Source organism: Rhipicephalus microplus, chromosome 3 (genome assembly GCF_043290135.1).
Source record: "Rhipicephalus microplus isolate Deutch F79 chromosome 3, USDA_Rmic, whole genome shotgun sequence".
NCBI classification, from domain to species: Eukaryota; Metazoa; Arthropoda; class Arachnida; order Ixodida; family Ixodidae; genus Rhipicephalus; species Rhipicephalus microplus.
The window spans coordinates 19,049,713-19,067,704 of NC_134702.1; the positions used below are offsets into that span (position 1 = coordinate 19,049,713).

Sequence of the window (17,992 nt, forward strand, 5' to 3'; positions counted from 1 at the left end):
AAAAAGGGAGGGTGCTGGGGTCATTGTTTTGCGTTTCTAGAAACTGCAACCTTATCGTTAGATGCTTCATCCCAGGTATACAGAGTTCCATTGACAGACACCTTGTCGAAGGAAAGTTTAACCCGATCCCCGCGTTCTCTGTGTACACTGGTACAATCCCACAACCTTTTTCTTATGTTCCGTACTTTTTCTGAGTAATCTTCGGTCACATACATACCAGAATTTTTTAGTTTGCCACAGTTCTTTAGAATTGATTGTTTTTCTCTATAATCAAGTAATTTAATAACGATTGGTCTCGTTTTGTTTGGGCGTTTTGATCCAATCCGGTGACATCTTTCCATACCATTTATAGAAAGCTGAAGCTTTTCTTGAAAAAAATCCCTAGAAACACATTCACACAGAGATGACAATGTTTCATCTGCGGGTTCACGAAAACCGTGAATAATAATGTTATTGCGCCTGCTGCGATTTTCGAGATCGTCAACTTTATCAGCAATAGAGGCAATGCTTTTATCTATGCTCTGCATGTGGGATTTCATAGAAGCAAATTGCTCCTGAGCATTGGCAATCGGTATGACCGATGCCTCCAAGGAATCTAGCCTGTCTTTGAGCTGAACTAAGGTGTCCTGTAAAGAAGTCTGCGCCGTGCTATAATCGTTCATACGGCGAATTATTTCCTTTTGGCCTTCAAGAACGTGAAGTAGTAATTCATGATCACTTTCAGAGTCTACTTTTGAGCTGCGCAGTTGGCGTGATACCTTATCATCATTAGGCCCTGGGTTTTGCTCAACGTCACCGCACAGTAATAGCACATCAAAAAAGAAAGAACTTAACGAACATAGTAGACTACAAAATGCACATTTTCGCTTCTGTGGGCAAGGCAGCAGGACAAGAAAAGGATCATTGCTTCGAAAACATTTAGCACCGCTAAGGTAACTGACCTGCACAAGGAAAAAGACGTGCTTGTTCAGCATAGTTGCAGGCACGCTGCCGCCTCGCCCACTGAAGATGCGCAGGGGTGGCGGCAAGTATATAAGTCCTGGGCCGGATGACGTCACGTGAAAGGAGGTGAAGGCATGGCTCGCAAGTGCACACGAGGCGCCTGGTTGTTCGATGAAACTGCAGTAGTTCATGAATGTTGAATTTCCGTGTACTTCGCCAGATAGGGCACGAGAAACGTCGGCTGGGCAGAAATCCTGATCGGGTGCCGGCATAGGGCTGGACGAAATGGCGACCAGCATCTGCACAAGGAAAAAGACGTGCTTGTTCAGCATAGTTGCAGGCACGCTGCCGCCTCGCCCACTGAAGATGCGCAGGGGTGGCGGCAAGTATATAAGTCCTGGGCCGGATGACGTCACGTGAAAGGAGGTGAAGGCATGGCTCGCAAGTGCACACGAGGCGCCTGGTTGTTCGATGAAACTGCAGTAGTTCATGAATGTTGAATTTCCGTGTACTTCGCCAGATAGGGCACGAGAAACGTCGGCTGGGCAGAAATCCTGATCGGGTGCCGGCATAGGGCTGGACGAAATGGCGACCAGCATCTGCACAAGGAAAAAGACGTGCTTGTTCAGCATAGTTGCAGGCACGCTGCCGCCTCGCCCACCAAGTTAGTTAGTTGCTATATAGTCGTACTTTGTATGAAATTTCAAATATGTTACTATCGTGTTCATTGCTTCGGCCTTGCGGTAAAACTGTGGCCTTTTTTATATATATATATAAACCGTTGCGGCTTCTGACCCATTTGCAGACTTTCGGCATCGTCGTAGGGCTAAGCGACGCCTTCCTGGGAATGACGGTTCTGGCCTGGGGTAACAGTATAGGAGGTAAGTGAGGGTCAATCCATGCCATTGACTAATTAAGAAATATCTATTTAGTTACTCAGGTGTTTCGTAATCATTCTTACAGTTAAATTTAGTCACAATATATAATACCTATTGTCAGGTTATATAGCAGGTTGTATTTGTACGACAAAAAACCACCAAGAAATTACGTAGGAGAGTCAACGCAGAAATATGTAAAAAGGTAAGAGGAACCTGAGCAATAATTATCGTCATTTTATAATAATGGCAATTGTGATGCTGTATGTTTAATGACAACCTGAGACTAAACAAGCATGACCGTTTATGCTCGAACCAGAGAGAGCTGGACCAAATACGCCAACTAAACACGTTCTCTCATTTCCGCGGCTTTACTTCTGCGTGAAAAGTTTTGAGCTAAGGATAATAGTGACCTGGCCAATAGGATTAAAACTAATTATTGACGAACACAGCCAGAGATAATAATCTTGATAAAAAATTGAACTGTACGGATTTACATTAACAAAGCAAAAAGAAGCTTCGTTGGTGTGCCGTTTGGTACAGCTTTTAAAGATAGGTTAAGTTCACCATTGCTTTATGGATGGAGTTTCCTGCGTTGTCACGTTGAGCAGGTTGAACTCTCGGGCCATGTCAACTTAACTTTAAATGTTGCTATTAGCTTTTTTCATTTTTAAACTTCTAGTCTGCATATGCGCTCTACGAGCGATCTTATCTTAAAAAGGCGTATGACTTATTACCAGTGCATGACAGTACTTTTTTAAACGATTACACGCACATTGCATCCCATGCTTCACTGCTTACATCAACTGCTGGCCGTTAGTTCTTTTTTCTCTTCGTATTTTTTTAAATATCGCGTCTGTTGCAGATTACATATCGAACCTGTCGGTGGCCAGGCAAGGATACCCTCGTATGGCGATATCTGCTTGCTACGGTGGCCCTCTACTGAGTATCCTTCTATTCTGACCAGTCAGAACAATTCCAGACTTTTGACTGGCTGACCAGCCAAAACAATTACCGAGTTGTCATAATGACACTCTGTAGACGCAAGTGTATCGTATTACCCCTTTTGTGACCGAGATAATTTACGCGGCATACAGTAGTCTGTATTCTGTTGTGCATTTCGCCAACGTCCGCCACAAACAATCGTGTACGAGAACGTGTTTGCTTCACCACGAACACAAGAGCCTTACGTGAAGCACGCTTTACAAGACAAAACTCCGGGCGACAGTGTTGGAGCAGCCGACTCAATTCGCGTGCTAGCAGCTTTCTTTCTGTCGTAGACTCTCTTAATTTGCAACTGAAACACAATGTGCAAAGCAAAAGGGTCCATAACGCTTTCAGATTGGATGAAAATAATATAGACTGCGTGGGGTCATTCACTCTTGCTGGCACTGCATGCAATCAACGTAGTATCTTCCAGTGAAACCGTTGGCAGTGCACTCTGATATAATAAAGCTTTAGTATATAGAAAGACGCTTACGTTAGCGCTAGCGTGCGTCTCAGCGCGGACGCTAAAACGAAACGCGCTGCCTGTCAAGTGGTGGTCTTTTAAAGCAGTGGAAGGCATTCCCACTAACGCAAACGCAAGCACCTATGGCGCCATCTAGTTATAAAAACACTACACGCACTGTAAAAACCCCAAGTGCGCCACTTTTATGAGTTGGCCCGAAGTCACCAATGCTACGTCTCCGTTCCGCGTTTGGTTCAGTGTTGCGTTTGATGGTCCGAAAGAAATCGTTTTTTTTTTTTGCGAGCCGAATTCGAATATTTCTCAAGATCCCTATTACCTGGCTCAGCTTGTCTTGCGGCCGAAGTTGCCACATTTAGAAACAAGGTAGTACAGCGTCGCCATCTTCGCGTTGCTACCGAAAACATGGGCGAACATTGTAGACACATTTTTTTTAAGTCTTCTGCACCCCAAATCAAAGGTGTATCTCAAAAACGCAGTTCTCTTATCGGCAGTATGCAGCTGGCGAAGCCTCATTACTCAAATCTAAATCAAGTACGACCAGTATTTGGCATTGAAGGAGTCTAACTATGCAGTACGATGACTATAAAGATTCCAGGTGTGCGGCCCTAGCTTCAACAGGCACCGCCATCTTGTCCTACGTACGGAATCTCTTGCGTACGTTAACGTTGAACGCTATATGCCAGAAATAGCGTTCGTACGTAAAAATTTAGGCTACGTTAACGTTTTGCGCATGCTAAACTTAGAGCACGCAACGCTAACGTTAACGCTAAATTCTTGCGCTTGCTGTTTTCGCTATACTAGAACTTTATAATAGCAGCTCTGTTTAAAATGTGTCGGCAAATACTGTGCGCCTGTGGTTACTGTTACACTTTGTCGTTTTGTGATAGGAACGAGCGATGAAGAGCTAGAAGAATACTTTACAACACAAGACTACACACAGATGATACAAATGTCAAAAGCACAATGATTTTTCACCTCCGGTTTTTAAGAATGCGTGTGCGTGTGCGTGCGTGCGTGCGTGCGTGTGTGTTTGTGTGTGTGTGTGTGTGTGTGTGTGTGTGTGTGTGTGTGTGTGTGTGTGTGTGTGTGTGTGTGTGGCGAGTTATGCACATTGTCGAATTAGTGCACCTATCGGTACGACCTGTGACCCACGTGTGTTGTAACCTTGACCTGCTGCAATCCAGATCTGCTACTCGGCTTCGGGATTCCCTATACGTTAAAGCTTGCCCAGAGCGGGGGCGTTATGAGCGTAAGTATCAATGTTCTTTTTACTAGTACAATTTGCAGTAAGGAAGTGCCGTAGCCTATATAACAAAAAAAGTGTGCAGTATAGCTACATTAAAGGATCATTAAAAAGCAACTCCAACCGCTTTCAGTAAGTTTAGCATGAAGTTGATAGGCGAAAGCGAGGTTTCGCAACAGTGCTCGCACTCTTTTAAAACCTCATTTATTCTTTATCTAGTGAGTAGAAGTTGATTACTCGAATTACAGATAGAAAATCAGTTTTTCAGCGTACGAAATTCGGGCACAAACGACATGGCTTCAGTTTTTGTTAAAAAATTTCTGTACATCTCTTTAACCTGTATCCTCTAACAACCTCTTTGTCTCCCACGCAGCTGAAATGGACAACCATGATCGGCATCCTCTACGGAACCATCACCACCACTCTCGTCTCGACGCTCGTCGCGATGATCATAATGCGCTTTCACGTCAAACGGGCTTTCGGCGCCCTGCTCGTGCTCCTCTACGTACTCTACACCATCGCCGCCATACTCATCGAAGCCAAAGTGATCTAAAGTGCCCTCACCTAAAGAGAAAACGTCGAGTTCAAGACGTTGACTGCGTCGTGGCTTTCCTTTGACCTGGAGCCCCACAAGAGCTGAAGCGTTTCGCCCTGTCCAAAGCGAGGGGCGCCTTCCCGGCAGCTAGAACAGTGACGTACGAAACTTTCCCCCGCGAGAATGAAGTTACGAGGGACGAAGCTTCGGTGAAACGTACAACGAAGCGTCTGCTACCCAGTGTGACCGCCTGTGTGACAACTTCGAGCGAGCGTACGAGCCAGGTACCGGGAACGCTGCATTTGTGACCATTCGCTTGCCAACCACCCTACCGCACGCCCGTCTTCGCGGTTTTAGGAAGTGCCGCATGAATTGGTGGTATACACATACGACGCGGGCGCAGAACTTCGCATACCGCAATGCGTCGTTTTCTTGCCACGGGTCATCTTAAGCGCATCGGGAGTACCAGACTGACCTTTCACCACGAACTGATACCACTCTATTGTTTGACCTCTTCTTTTATTGTATGCGTGGAAAACTATGATAACGTGTGCCGTGACGCTAGTCGGACTTGTACGTCGAAAGTGCCTCAACTCTGCGAACCGCAGGGCAAGCGCCTGTTGTTAATTTAGTGTTGACAAATCACGCAACTTCTCCAGTGACACAACGTATGAAGGACGGTGTCTCTCGTGTCTGTTGCCCGAGACGGTTTTATGAGTGGTCGCCGATCTTGGCTTAGTCATCTAGCTCAGTGTGAAGACCTAGTCAGACGTACATAGTCATGGATGATGTGTGCGCCTCCAAGTTGACTGTTGACGTAATGCAAGTATTGATAAAGGCCTTAAATGTGGTGGTGATATTATCAGCCAGTGAATATCCTGCAACGTCCAAATCGCTTCGGTATAAAATAAGGCAGCTGCTCCGGATAGACACTGTGGGTCGTGATAATCTGCTTGACACAGTGATGCACCGATACTTACCGATGATTTCGTGTTGTCTTTACAGACAAAGAAAGAAAGAAAAAGCTCTTTACAAAGTGTACGTTTTGTTGTAGTACGTGTTAGAACAGCAAAAATACAAAAAAGCTCGAGTTGATATTCTGCATGTTGCGCATTTTCATTCGTTTATTTATTGCACCTATGACGTGGGACTTTGAGAAGTGGTAAGAGTCCCGAATAGAGTTTGGTGAAACCTAGATTTGACTTGTGATAGCAGCTCCATGATGTGTCGCGGAAATAGAAATGTGCTGTGTTATTAAACCAGTCTTTTAAGTGTGCGCGCTTGATGTAGAAAAGCACTTAGTGATGTGGTTCGTGTGCGGTGTATGTCTTCCTACAATGTCGTGGTGAGAGAACATCTGTACATGTGAACATTCAAAATTTATAGTGAGGTTTTCCTCTGATAATCAGTGTCAAATTAGCGTACGTGAAATTATCAGTGTGTCTAATAAAAGAAAAAAGAAAGCTTCAAGCATCACGTGACTCGCTACAAAAGACTTTGTCGGAACAACTCCGAACCCTTTGATTTGCTCTTATCAGATAAAAAGGGTGGTTGATCGCTCTTTCAAAGGTATTGTTGATAACACGAAAGTGAAACCTGTCTGCATAGATGGTTAGAACTGACGTCACTAAGGCCGCTAAGTTGATAAACCTCATGGTACGTGAAAGGTTTGTGACGTCGCTTGCTGATGTTATCATAACATCTTTTTCAAGTTCTCCTGTTATTGACGCTCAGAGGCCAATCGTATTCTGGCCGCATCGTTATCATAACAAAAGAAGTTGAACGCGATGTGATTATGTTACCTTTACGTCATCAAGGTTGCCGTATTCGTGAACCAGTATGTTATGAAGCTGCGAGCATGACGTCACAGGTGAGCTATATATAAGTATAGTTTCAGAATTGTTGCACCTTAAGAAACTTTTTTTTTTTCAGTGTTTAGGCGAAAGCTTTATATGTCTCATCGAACTCGAAAATGAACCGGCGTCCCACACCGGCGGAATCAACACGAGTGATTCAATAAATGACCACTTGTGGGCGTCATCATATGACGTCACCGTCACGTTCCATATCGCACGAAACTGTGCCATTGTTATGGCGTCACAGTGACGTAAAGCCATAATGGCGCCATGAGATGAACTGGAGCTGATCGCGGAGACCTCGGCTGGTGTAGGGCTTCTCTGCACCGCTCCGAAAAGGCGGCGCCGTCCGTGTGACAGCGTAAATCATATATCGCGTGTTCACTCGTAGAAGGTTCGCGCTCGTGGTTTAGTTTCAATAAACAAATTAGATCCTCGTCAAATGGCACCGGTGCAATTTCTCGAAGAGGGCGAAAAAAAATTTCTGGAGGTGCTCTAATTACTGATTGAACGCCTGACCGCATTTATGCCTTGCAGCACGTCGACGCGTGTCTTGTACACGCGGCGCCGTGACCTCTCTCCATGGAGAGTGCGAGAAGTTGCACTCTCTCTCTCTCTAGAAAGAGATGCGGCGCCGCTTCTACAAGTCACGTGCTGCAACGTTTCGCGCAGCCTCTCTCTCCCTCTCTGAAAGGAGACGTCGTGGCGCCACGCCTACGAGCCACGCTTCAACGCGCTGCACTGCGTACGCGTGGTCAGACCTTTAGGCCTCACGTATAAGATCGCGTACTTTGATGTATTCCTTTGGTTAACTTTGTTTTTCGCGTGCTGCCGGAGCGAATCTCGGAGGCTACGTTGAAAAAATTATGCGCTTGATGGCTGCTCCGCCAGGTGCCGTAAAGGTGCCAGATGCTCACAATCGTTGAGCCCTTGCAGCCAGCTGTCTCATCAGAGGCACGGGAGAGCGAACATTCATGTACAGACCAGGCTTGCGGGCTAGCCTGCATGAGTTGCCGCCCTTCGGATCCCAATTCCGTTCCAACTCCCGTTAAATATAAAGTATATTCCTCAACCTCCTCCTCCTTTCAATGAAGTCGATCAATTATTTTTATTCATTGTCTTGACAATCAATTCCCTCTTGTATTGAGTGGATTTATTCTGCGCACAGTCTTGTTTTTCTTGGTGCCCCTAGCCACATACATGGAGAACGCAAAGAAACAAAAGGGCTTACGTTTCAGGTCACTCCGGGCTCCGGCACTAAAGCCCCTTATTTTTTCTACTTTATTCAGCGGTACCGTCACTTCCCCAAGGGTGTATAAAATGAAGGTTACAATAAAAGCAACAAAAACGGGTCCTTATTTGTACAGCACACGTTGTCATAAGGCAGACGATCCTACTCGATCAGGTACAGTTTCAGAAAAGAACGAATCGCCACGAAGGTTCGTTCCAGCCCGGTGTTCGGAAGGTCGTGGCCAGATCTTTTAGCTTTAACGCGACAGCATTAAAGAGCTCGTTTCGCAGAAATTCCGGCTTCGGCGTCGGTGTCATTGGTTGTGAGCAAAGAAATCAGCATCGTGTGCGTGACCAAAAAATCGAGAACGCTGCAGGTAAAATAAAATGATGTAAAACTTGTGATCAGGACGGAGGCCGAACCAGGGTATTATAGGTGTGAGTGGGGATCGTACCCGGGTCGCTTGCGTGGAAAACGGATGTTCTGCAACACGGACACGCGTCTGATGGGGAACGCAGTTAAAAGAACTTCCTCTGGTTGAAAATGCAGTGAAAGTAGCTGTCGTGCTTTACGGACACATGCGTCCTGTATGCATGCTTCACAACGCAACATGAAATGTTGCAGTAATAATGCGTGCTACAAGCGCCCATTGTCAGCGTGCGTCAGAACATGTGATTATCATAACATATTCGTGGCTTAAGGTCGGTCATTCACTACAAAAGGCACACACGTTATTGCGCCTGTTCCCTTAAGGACACGTAGTAGGTGCTTAGTAAGTTCGAAAAGGTTTCATGCCCTAAGTGTTTAACGTACGCATTAGGAACAGGATGTCGCTATCATTTTCAACCCTTAAGGACGAAGCTTTAAGGTCCCCCAATTTTTAGATATATTATTTGGTACCTTATGGTAGATGTCTCTGTCTCTGATTAACTCCCTGTCATGCGCTGACGAGCTCTTCAGATGGACGCCGCCGTCGCTTTTCATGTTTTATACGTGCCTGCTAGCGTGTCTCTTTGGCCTATCGGATAGCGTACTGAGCCACCGAGCGAATGGTTGAAGGTTCGAAGCTCTCCGTCGTATATTCTTTCGCGCCTTAGTTATATTCTATATAGTTTTACGAAGCACACCGTGTTATGCGTTACAGAAAGACGAACAAACAAGTTTCTTGGTTAGACCACTGAACAATGTTCATAGAGTAAAGGGAGGTGTAGTATTAATCGGTATGTGAATTAAACGCTAAGCCAGGCGCAGCCACAGCTGACGGTATGTCCTAATAAGAGTCGCAGGAGCTTAAAGTTCTTTTTTATCCAGATGTTTATGGTAATAATAATGCGTTTGATTCACCTCACTAAGTCTTAAAAAGTAGTCGAAAAAGTGCACGCCCTTATCACCTGTGATGAGGCCCAACTTTTGTCTGGCGTCACACCTAGCTAGTGTCGCTTACAGCACGAGTAACTATCACGAGGTGCGGGCGCGACGACGTTGTTAAGCAAAATATGTGAAAAGGAGTTTTTGTTCCAAAATAATCGGATACCCTCTCCATTATTCGTGACAAGTTGGCTTCCCAACAACACAGACTACGAGGAAAATGTTTTTTTGTCGTTTCTGACACTTTTGGGACGAAAAACAGCCAGTAGCTCCGTCTACCAAAAGAGTGACGTCAGGCAAAAGTTGTCTCTTATCGTGGGTGATAAGCGCCTCAACATTTTCGACTGCTTTTCGAGCTGTAGTGTGGGGAAGCAAACGCACCAGGAGAACTTTTAGCTCGAATGATCGCCGTTCCTGGATTGGTGCCCCCGCCTGATATGTATCATCATCATAATCATCATCATTATCATCGTCGTCATCATCATCAGCAGCAGCAGCACCAGCAGCAGCTGCTGCTGCTGCCTGACTACGTCCAATGCAGGACGAAGGCCTCGCCCATGTTCCACCAGTCAACTCGGTCCTGTGCTTGCTGCTGCCTACTTATACCCGCAAACTTCTTAATCTCATCTGCCCACCTAACCTTCTGTCGCCCCCTAACCCGCTTGCCTTCTCTGGGAATAGTTACCCTTAATGACCAGTGCTTATCCTGTCTACGCGCTACATGCCCGGCCCATGTCCATTTCCTCGTCTTTATTTCAACTATGATATCCTTAACCCCCGTTTGTTCCCCAATCCACTCTGCTCTCTTCTTGTCTATTAAGGTTACACCATTTTTCTTTCCATTGCTCGCTGCGTCGTCCTCAATTTAAGCTGAACCTCTTTGTAAGTCTCTATGTTTCTGCTCCATAGCTAAGTACCGGCAAGATGCAGCTGTTATATACCTTCCTCTTGAGGGATAGTGGCAATCTACCTGTCATGATTTGAGAGGGTTGCCAAAGGTGCTCCACCCCGTTCTTATTCTTCTAGTTACTTCAATCTCGTGGTTAGGCTCCGCGGTTATTACCTGCCCTAAGTAGACATAGTATTTTACAACTTGAAGTGCACTATTACCTATCTCAAAGCGCTGCTCTTTTCCGAGGTTGTTGTACATTACTTTCGTTTTCTGCAGATTAATTTTAAGACCCACCTTTCTGCTCTCCTCGTCTAACTCGGTAATCATGAGTTGCGATTCGTCCCCTGAGTTACTCAGCAATGCAATGTCATCGGCGAAGCGCAGGTTACTAAGGTACTCTCCATTAACTCTTATCCCTAAGTGTTCCCATTCTAGGCTTCTGAAAACCTCCTGTAAGCACGCGGTAAATAGCATTGGGGAGATTGTATCCACCTGCCTTACACCCTTCTTGATTGGTATTCTGTTGTTTTCTTTATGAAGCCTTATGGTAGCAGTTGATCCCCTGTAGATCTCTTCCAGGATGTTTATATATACTTCATCGACGCCCTTATTACGCAGTGTCTGCATGACAGCTGATATTTTTACTCAATCAAACGCCTTCTCGTAATCTATGAAGGCTATGTATAGTGGTTGGTTATATTCTGAGCGTTTCCCTATTACCTGATTGATAGTATGAATGTGGTCGATTGTTGAGTAGCCTGTTCGCAATCCTGCTTGATTCTTTGGTTGATTGAATTCTAATGTTTTCTTTACTCTGTTAGCAATTACCTTTGTAAATAGCTTGTATACTACTGAGAGCAAGCTGATCGGCCTGTAATTCTTCAAGTCCTTGTCATCTGATTTCTTATGTATTAAGATGATGTTAGCATTCTTCCAAGACGCTGGTACTCTTCCAGTCAGGAGGCACCTCGTAAACACTCTGGTGATATGCCTCACCAGGCCATAATCCCCCAAGGAAAGGGCACCGAAAGCTTTGCCTTATTGAAGGAACTGTGCTAATTATCCGTCCATTCGCTACGCTGAGGATATTCAGGTTAGGCCTGTCGTTTGGCTGCGTAGTCTATCAGTCTAAAGGGAGAAACCGTCGCTCATAGAAGGTTGTTCTGGAGCGGTTACGTATAGCCCAAAGTGAATGATCGTAGAACCTTCTTTTCTGTTTGTACAATGAACCGACATAAATAAATAAATAAATAAATAAATAAATAAATAAATCCAAGCTGAACTGGCTGCTCTGTGCATTTTTTGGTTCACCTAAACAAGAAAGAAAGCCATAAGAATCGCTATTTTGTACATATTCCCGCGCTAAACAATCCCCTGGTGTTGCCGATTTCCCACGCTCGGAGTGCTGTACTATACAGTAAAACGACAAACCTAACCTGAAGTTGTTCGTCGTAACGGCTGCACAGGATAACGAGCACAGTTCCTTCATTAAAGCAAACTTCTCCGTAACCTTTAGGGTTCATGGCTTGGTATGACAGGCCAAGGGGATTCATCAATCCAGAAACACCGATCGTCTGAGCTAAAGTTCTCTAGATGCGCCTGTTTGCCCCGCTGCGGTGGTCTTGTGGCTATAAGGTACTCGGCTGCTGACCCGTAGGTCGCGGGATTGAATCCGGGCTGCGGCGGCTGCATTTCCGATGGAGGCGGAAATGTCGTAGACCCGTGTGCTCAGATTTGGGTGCACGTTAAAGAACCCCCGGTGGTCGAAATTTCCGGAGGCCTCCACTACTGCGTCTTTCATAATCATATGGTGGTTTTGGGACGTAAGACCCCACATATCAATCAATCAATTAGATGCGACCACAATACAGCTCGAAAAGCAGGCGAAAATGTTGAGGCGCTTATCACCCGCGATAAGAGACAACTTTTGTCTGACGTCACACCTTGGTACCATGGAGCTATGTACTTATTTTTTCATCCCAAAAGTGCCAGAAACAATCGAAGAGTTTTCCCACAGTCTGTTTTGTTGAGAAGCCAATTTCTTGTCACGAATAGTGGAGAGGGAATTTCGATTATTTTGGAACGTGCACATCCTCTCCACATTTTGCATGAAAGTGCCCCGGCGGCAAGATTGGCCGCATCTCGCGATAGTTGCGCTACTGTGCACGACGCTAAGTGTGACGTCAGACAAAAGTTGGGCCTTATCATGGGTGATAAGAGCATGAAATTTTTTGACTACTTTTTGAGCTGTATTGCAGCGAAGCAAGCAAATCAGAGATATTATTTAGCTCATGGGCACTCGATTGATATGTGGGGTTTAACGTCCCAAAACCACCATATGATTGTGAGAGACGCCGTAGTGGAGGGCTCCGGAAATTTCGACCACCTGGGGTTCTTTAACGTGCACCCAAATTTGAGCACACGGGCCTACAACATTTCCGCCTCCATCGGAAATGCAGCCGCCGCAGCCGGGATTCGAACCCGTGACCTGCGGGTCAGCAGCCGAGTACCTTAGCCACCAGACCACCACGGCGGGGCTTCATGGGCACTCCTATTTCAATACACGAAAACAGAAAAAAAAAGGCTCTCGGCCAGTATTGTATCGATGTTCACGGGATTTCTTGAGCTTCAATGAAGAGTGTCACGTCTCATGACTGTACCAAGCACATCTTTATTTAGAATTCCAAACATTTTTAGAGAAATTGTTGGGAACTTTAAAAACTCGAGTAACCTGTTAACAGATCTGTACAGCGACAATAACGAAAGTGCATAATTACCCTGTTAACTACAGACTCTGTATAAAGCGGGTACAACTTGCGGACTTTCAATCACTCTGTAGTACACCACCTATTTCAGGATATAACTTTCATTTTCGAGAAAAATGGTTTCTGGGGCGCCTTAATTTAAAGCAACGATATCGACATGCGTGTGGCCCCGCCGCGGTGGTCTAGTGGCTATAAGGTACTCGGCTGCTGACCCGCAGGTCGCGGGTTCGATTCCCGGCTGCGGCGGCTGCATTTCCGATGGAGGCGGAAATGTAGGCCCGTGTACTCAGATTTGGGTGCACGTTAAAAAACCCCAGGTGGTCAAAATTTCCGGAGCCCTCCACTACGGCGTCTCTCATAATCATATGGTGGTTTTGGGACGTTAAACCCCACAAATCAATCAATCGACATGCGTGTGAAGGAAAACAGCATGAAAGATAAAAGTCAATTGTTTGTGGGGCTTGTTCCTAATTAAGACGTGACATAGCGAATTCAGTTAAGCCGATGAAATCATAAAGCACATTAATCTCTAAAAATTTATTGAATTGGTCGAAAAAAAAACGCAGCTTTGTCCTCGGTGGTAACGAACCAACAACCTTCAAATTACGCGTGTGATGCTCTAACAATTAAGCTACGACGTCGCCCTCGTTGTAATTGGGTATGACTCTGCGTGTAATCCGAGCAGTGCTAGCCTGCGTCACTGATGTGGAGCTGTTGCTTGGGATAAAAGCATAACGAAACCTCGCCCTGTCGTAACGTCAAGCGCTTGTCAGATCTCGTGTTGTGAAGGCATTAGATAAAGTCGACGATTCTCGTCGGTACTCTCTTTCCTTTCGCAACTTACTCCTCCTGTGCAAAGCTTTCATCATAGGCCGCTCCTTCATGCAACGCTTCCTTAGTTCTCAGTTCTAGAGTTACTGGATAATTCAGTTCCGGCGCCCCAAAGCGGATTGCGTACGTAAGCCCTCGGTGGAAGCACCAAGGAACTCGAGAACGTGTGTCCGCAAGCGGCGAGGGGTCACCAGCATTAAATGCATATTTGCCGTGTACGGCTCATTTTAAGGGATCCTATGCAGTAGCTCTAGTCGTAGCACATCCTTCGCCAGATGGTGCGTTTAACCTCCTCAGACACAAGAATACACCAATAAAAAAAGCTTTTGCAAAACTGTAATATTTCTGACTCCCTGCCCTTAAAAACAAATGCAGAACATTTCTGAGTCCGAAAAATTGAACAGTTATCTCAAAATGATATGGTACCCATTTGCGTGCTCCTGATCTTTCGAAGTCTCCAAGACTGAGTGCAACAAAAATATTAGACCGAAATGGCTTTCAATATTATCTACTGGGCACCCACAGTCAAAGAAATGTTGTAGAGACGTTGTCGTGCTGACTACAACGAAAAAAAAAAAGCTTTCGCTTATCACGAGAACGCAACCGAGTGCTCGTGCAGTACTCAATAATTTTCATTCGCTTGTTTTGCGAATATGACTAGACACATGGCGCCACTTCTCAGAGATTCGTGAAAGCAACTCATTCTCATTGTGCCAAGACAAATTTGAACATGTGGATATCGAATTACGATGATCTGTCGCCTTTAAAACAACGGTACCCAATTGAGTACCTAGGGACCGAGGTGGTTAAATTTCGCGCTGATCAGATTCCATTGATTTCTTAAATGCGCAAGCGTTTTTGTGGCGACTCAACGCGAGAAATGTGTGCCCATCGTATACACATAGGGGCGTATGCAGAAAATTTTTTCGGGGGGGGGGGGGGGGGGGTTGAGCATTTCCTTGATCTAGGTGGGGGGTGGGCACAGGCCCGGTGTGTAGCACAGGGCACCTGGTGCGATAATCGTTTACCGATATCCCAGCACGCGCATCTTTTCACAAAAATACTACAGGAGTCTCTTCGCCTTCCAGCACACGAGGCACCATTTCAAAAAGCGCGCTCAAAAGGTCTCCGAAATGCGAGCTCACGTGACTCTACGCCACTGTGGCGAGCTAGTTTCCTGCGATTGTGGGCGGTGTTTTCAAGTGATGCCAACATTTATCGGAGTTGAAGGAGCCCTGGAACATTTTTTTTTTAATAATTAACCCTTGACTGGCTTCACTAAAGAGTTTATTGCCTCACCAGTCGAGCGCTGAAAAACAATTAGGAATCCTTCAAGTACGAGCGAAGTTGGAGAGATGTGTCACACGCTGTAGTTGCTTTCGCTCTTCTTTCGTCCCACGGAGGAACTCCGTGTTTCGTCCCGACGAACGCGCTGGAAGCTAAGCGGGGAGAGATGGCAAGGGAAAGAAAATTACGTCACGTACGCGTCATGACCTTAAGCTCTTCTTCGAACGCGTGTCTTACCTTCAGCCTTTCCTTCCTCCGTGCCTTCAGTACACACTTCTAGTACACTCTACCTTCAGCGAACTCATAAGCGCTAGAGTAAATGTATATGGTCCCTACGGATGCCAACGTTACCTGGTTCTAGTAACGTTGACGGGTGCAGTGTCTAGAAATATACTGCCTAGTGTGACGAGCGCTGGCTAGGAGATGTCCCCGTCTGATGACTGTAGGCGGTGTCCGCATGGTGCGCTGCTGTACGAGTGGCTGCATTTGCGTTCAATCCTTGCGCTCCGCAAGCGCTGCGAAGCGTGCAGGAGTCCGAGCCGCGCGAGGCCAACTATCATTTTCCTGCATTTTCGGAGTGTTGTATACATAATGCTTTATTGTATAAGAACTACTCGTTTGCTTTCACAGTACTGGCGTTTTGTAATACAAAATGAAGATCATTTCGTGGCATACATTTTTGCCAACCGCTACTGCCCGCAAAAAAAAAAAAAAAGGAGGCAGTTCCCACACAACTTGGGAATCAATGCTATGCAAGGTGACTCTGTTGTAATTTTTTATTAGATGAAACATTATGAAGTGGCGCTAAATATATGCGAGAAATTGGATAGTCAACACTGAAACCAGCTTTGGTGTTTCACGAACATTTGGCTCATCTTGCAAAGTATTTCGAAGACCTGGCGTGACTCTGTAGTAAAATACTTGGTTTCCACGCAGATTGCTTGGTTTCCACGCCAGTGACTCTAGCGCCTATTAGAGTCACTGGAAAAAAAATTTTGTTCCAGTGACTCTAATAGGCGCGGTCTCACAGCGGCCTCCTATGGCGGTCGCTGTAACTATGCACCCCAAAGTGTTCATATCAGCTAATGGGCTTAAATTTGGGTATATGGCGCCGTCATTTGAGAATATGGCATTGCAGTGTTTTTAAAGCTTGCTTTTAGAATTGAAAATTCCAGGTTGCGTGCCGCGCTGTAGTGTTTGGTTCCTGTGTTCTCAGCAGCCTTGAAAACCGACAGGCAGTATTTTAACCATACTGAAAAAAAGTATGAGAGACAACTTCAGGCTATCGCAATAATCGTACATAACGTTGGAGAATCAACAATCCACTTTTGTGATTATAAATGACAAGCCTACTCATCAAAAGCTTAGAAGTCATAAACTAAGACATCTCATCTCCATACCTCTTGGCGATGACAGTAAGATATAGTGTGAATATTAGGGGTGTGTGAATGCTCGAAAATTTTGAATAACAAATCGAATAGCACTCTAGTCGATTCGGTACTCAAATGGAATAGTACATGTTGAAAAATATTCAAAATTCCGAATATTTTTCGAATAATTAACACCAGTGGGAGAACCAAAACACGACGAAATTTGGGAAGAGCTTAATGTCACGCTTTCTTCTTTTTATTTCCAAAGTGATGTAAAGGTAAACATAGTTGACCGAGATCTGTCTGGCTGGGTTAAAATTATACAAATAAAATAAGTTATCCAGCCACTTTTAGTCTATAGTATTTATTACTAAAATTAAGAAGTGGCCCTACACTTCGAGGCACGCTCAGTCTTCAGGGTGTAACTGTCCAGCTGGACAGTCCGGCCAGTAACTTCCCGAAGAAGAGACCAAATGGGTCTCGACACGTAAAGTCCAATTTTAATTTTAGTATTAAAACTAGGCTAAAAGTGGGCCGGAGAGTTATTCGTCTAAAGTGATCTGCATGCAGCCCCAGCTTTACGAGGCTACCGACACTATATTGATTGCCAGAGAAACATATTTCTTCTGAAAACTCCATTTATGCTCCCGTCTTCATCTTGTAATAACTGTTTGCGGCATGACAACTAACAGATGCGAGTGTTGCATTTTTGTAAATTGTACTTGTAGATGCAGATTTAAAAGTCGATTTATACATGCTTTTAGAGTGCAGGCCATGCTGTGATGACAGGTTGATCTGCTTTATTACATCTTCAGCTGTATCTGCGACCTTTGGTTGAAATTTTTTTTACTTTCTTTGTCCCAATTTTATTTAAAAGCAGGGGACGAAGTCTCAAATTGATAACATCAGTGAATTCTGTGTCTGAATGTGCAGTTACAAAATATTGCGAAGGCTTTAGTTTCTGCTGCACATAAACTTACCTTAGTTTTTATAATTGTGGTATTTTAAGTCAATTAAAGGTAGGTAACTGTAAGGTCTCTTGCGAAAGTGTGCGAATATTTGCTGCAAATAAAATGTAGTGGTGCTGTAAGACTGTACTGAAAGTGGTCTACTTACCATATGAAAGCTGTTCGAACAGTACTCAATTGCTATTCGTATTCGATTTAGTGTCATCAATATACAATTCGTACTCAATTAGGTTCCAAATTTCACTATTCATACACCTTAGTTATTATTGCTTCTAATTTCTCTTGTTGCTGCCAATAGTTTACAAGGCTAACAACACGGAGTGAAAATACATGCACATTTCATGTCTTGTCTCCATGA

General features: G+C 44.9%; 1 protein-coding gene across 2 annotated transcripts in view; it reads left to right on the forward strand.

Annotated features, from left to right (window-relative positions):
• LOC119163580 (mitochondrial sodium/calcium exchanger protein-like) overlaps nucleotides 1-6,536 on the forward strand; it is a 100,730-nt gene extending 94,194 nt beyond the window's left edge. For both annotated transcript variants that reach the window (XM_075889009.1, XM_075889010.1), the window contains exons 13-16: nucleotides 1,748-1,823; nucleotides 2,683-2,763; nucleotides 4,473-4,537; nucleotides 4,905-6,536. In XM_075889009.1, coding sequence (XP_075745124.1) covers nucleotides 1,748-1,823; nucleotides 2,683-2,763; nucleotides 4,473-4,537; nucleotides 4,905-5,084 — 402 coding nt within the window. In that variant the 3' untranslated portion in view covers nucleotides 5,085-6,536. The remainder of the gene's footprint in view (nucleotides 1-1,747; nucleotides 1,824-2,682; nucleotides 2,764-4,472; nucleotides 4,538-4,904) is intronic.
• The last annotated feature ends 11,456 nt before the right edge of the window (nucleotides 6,537-17,992 follow it).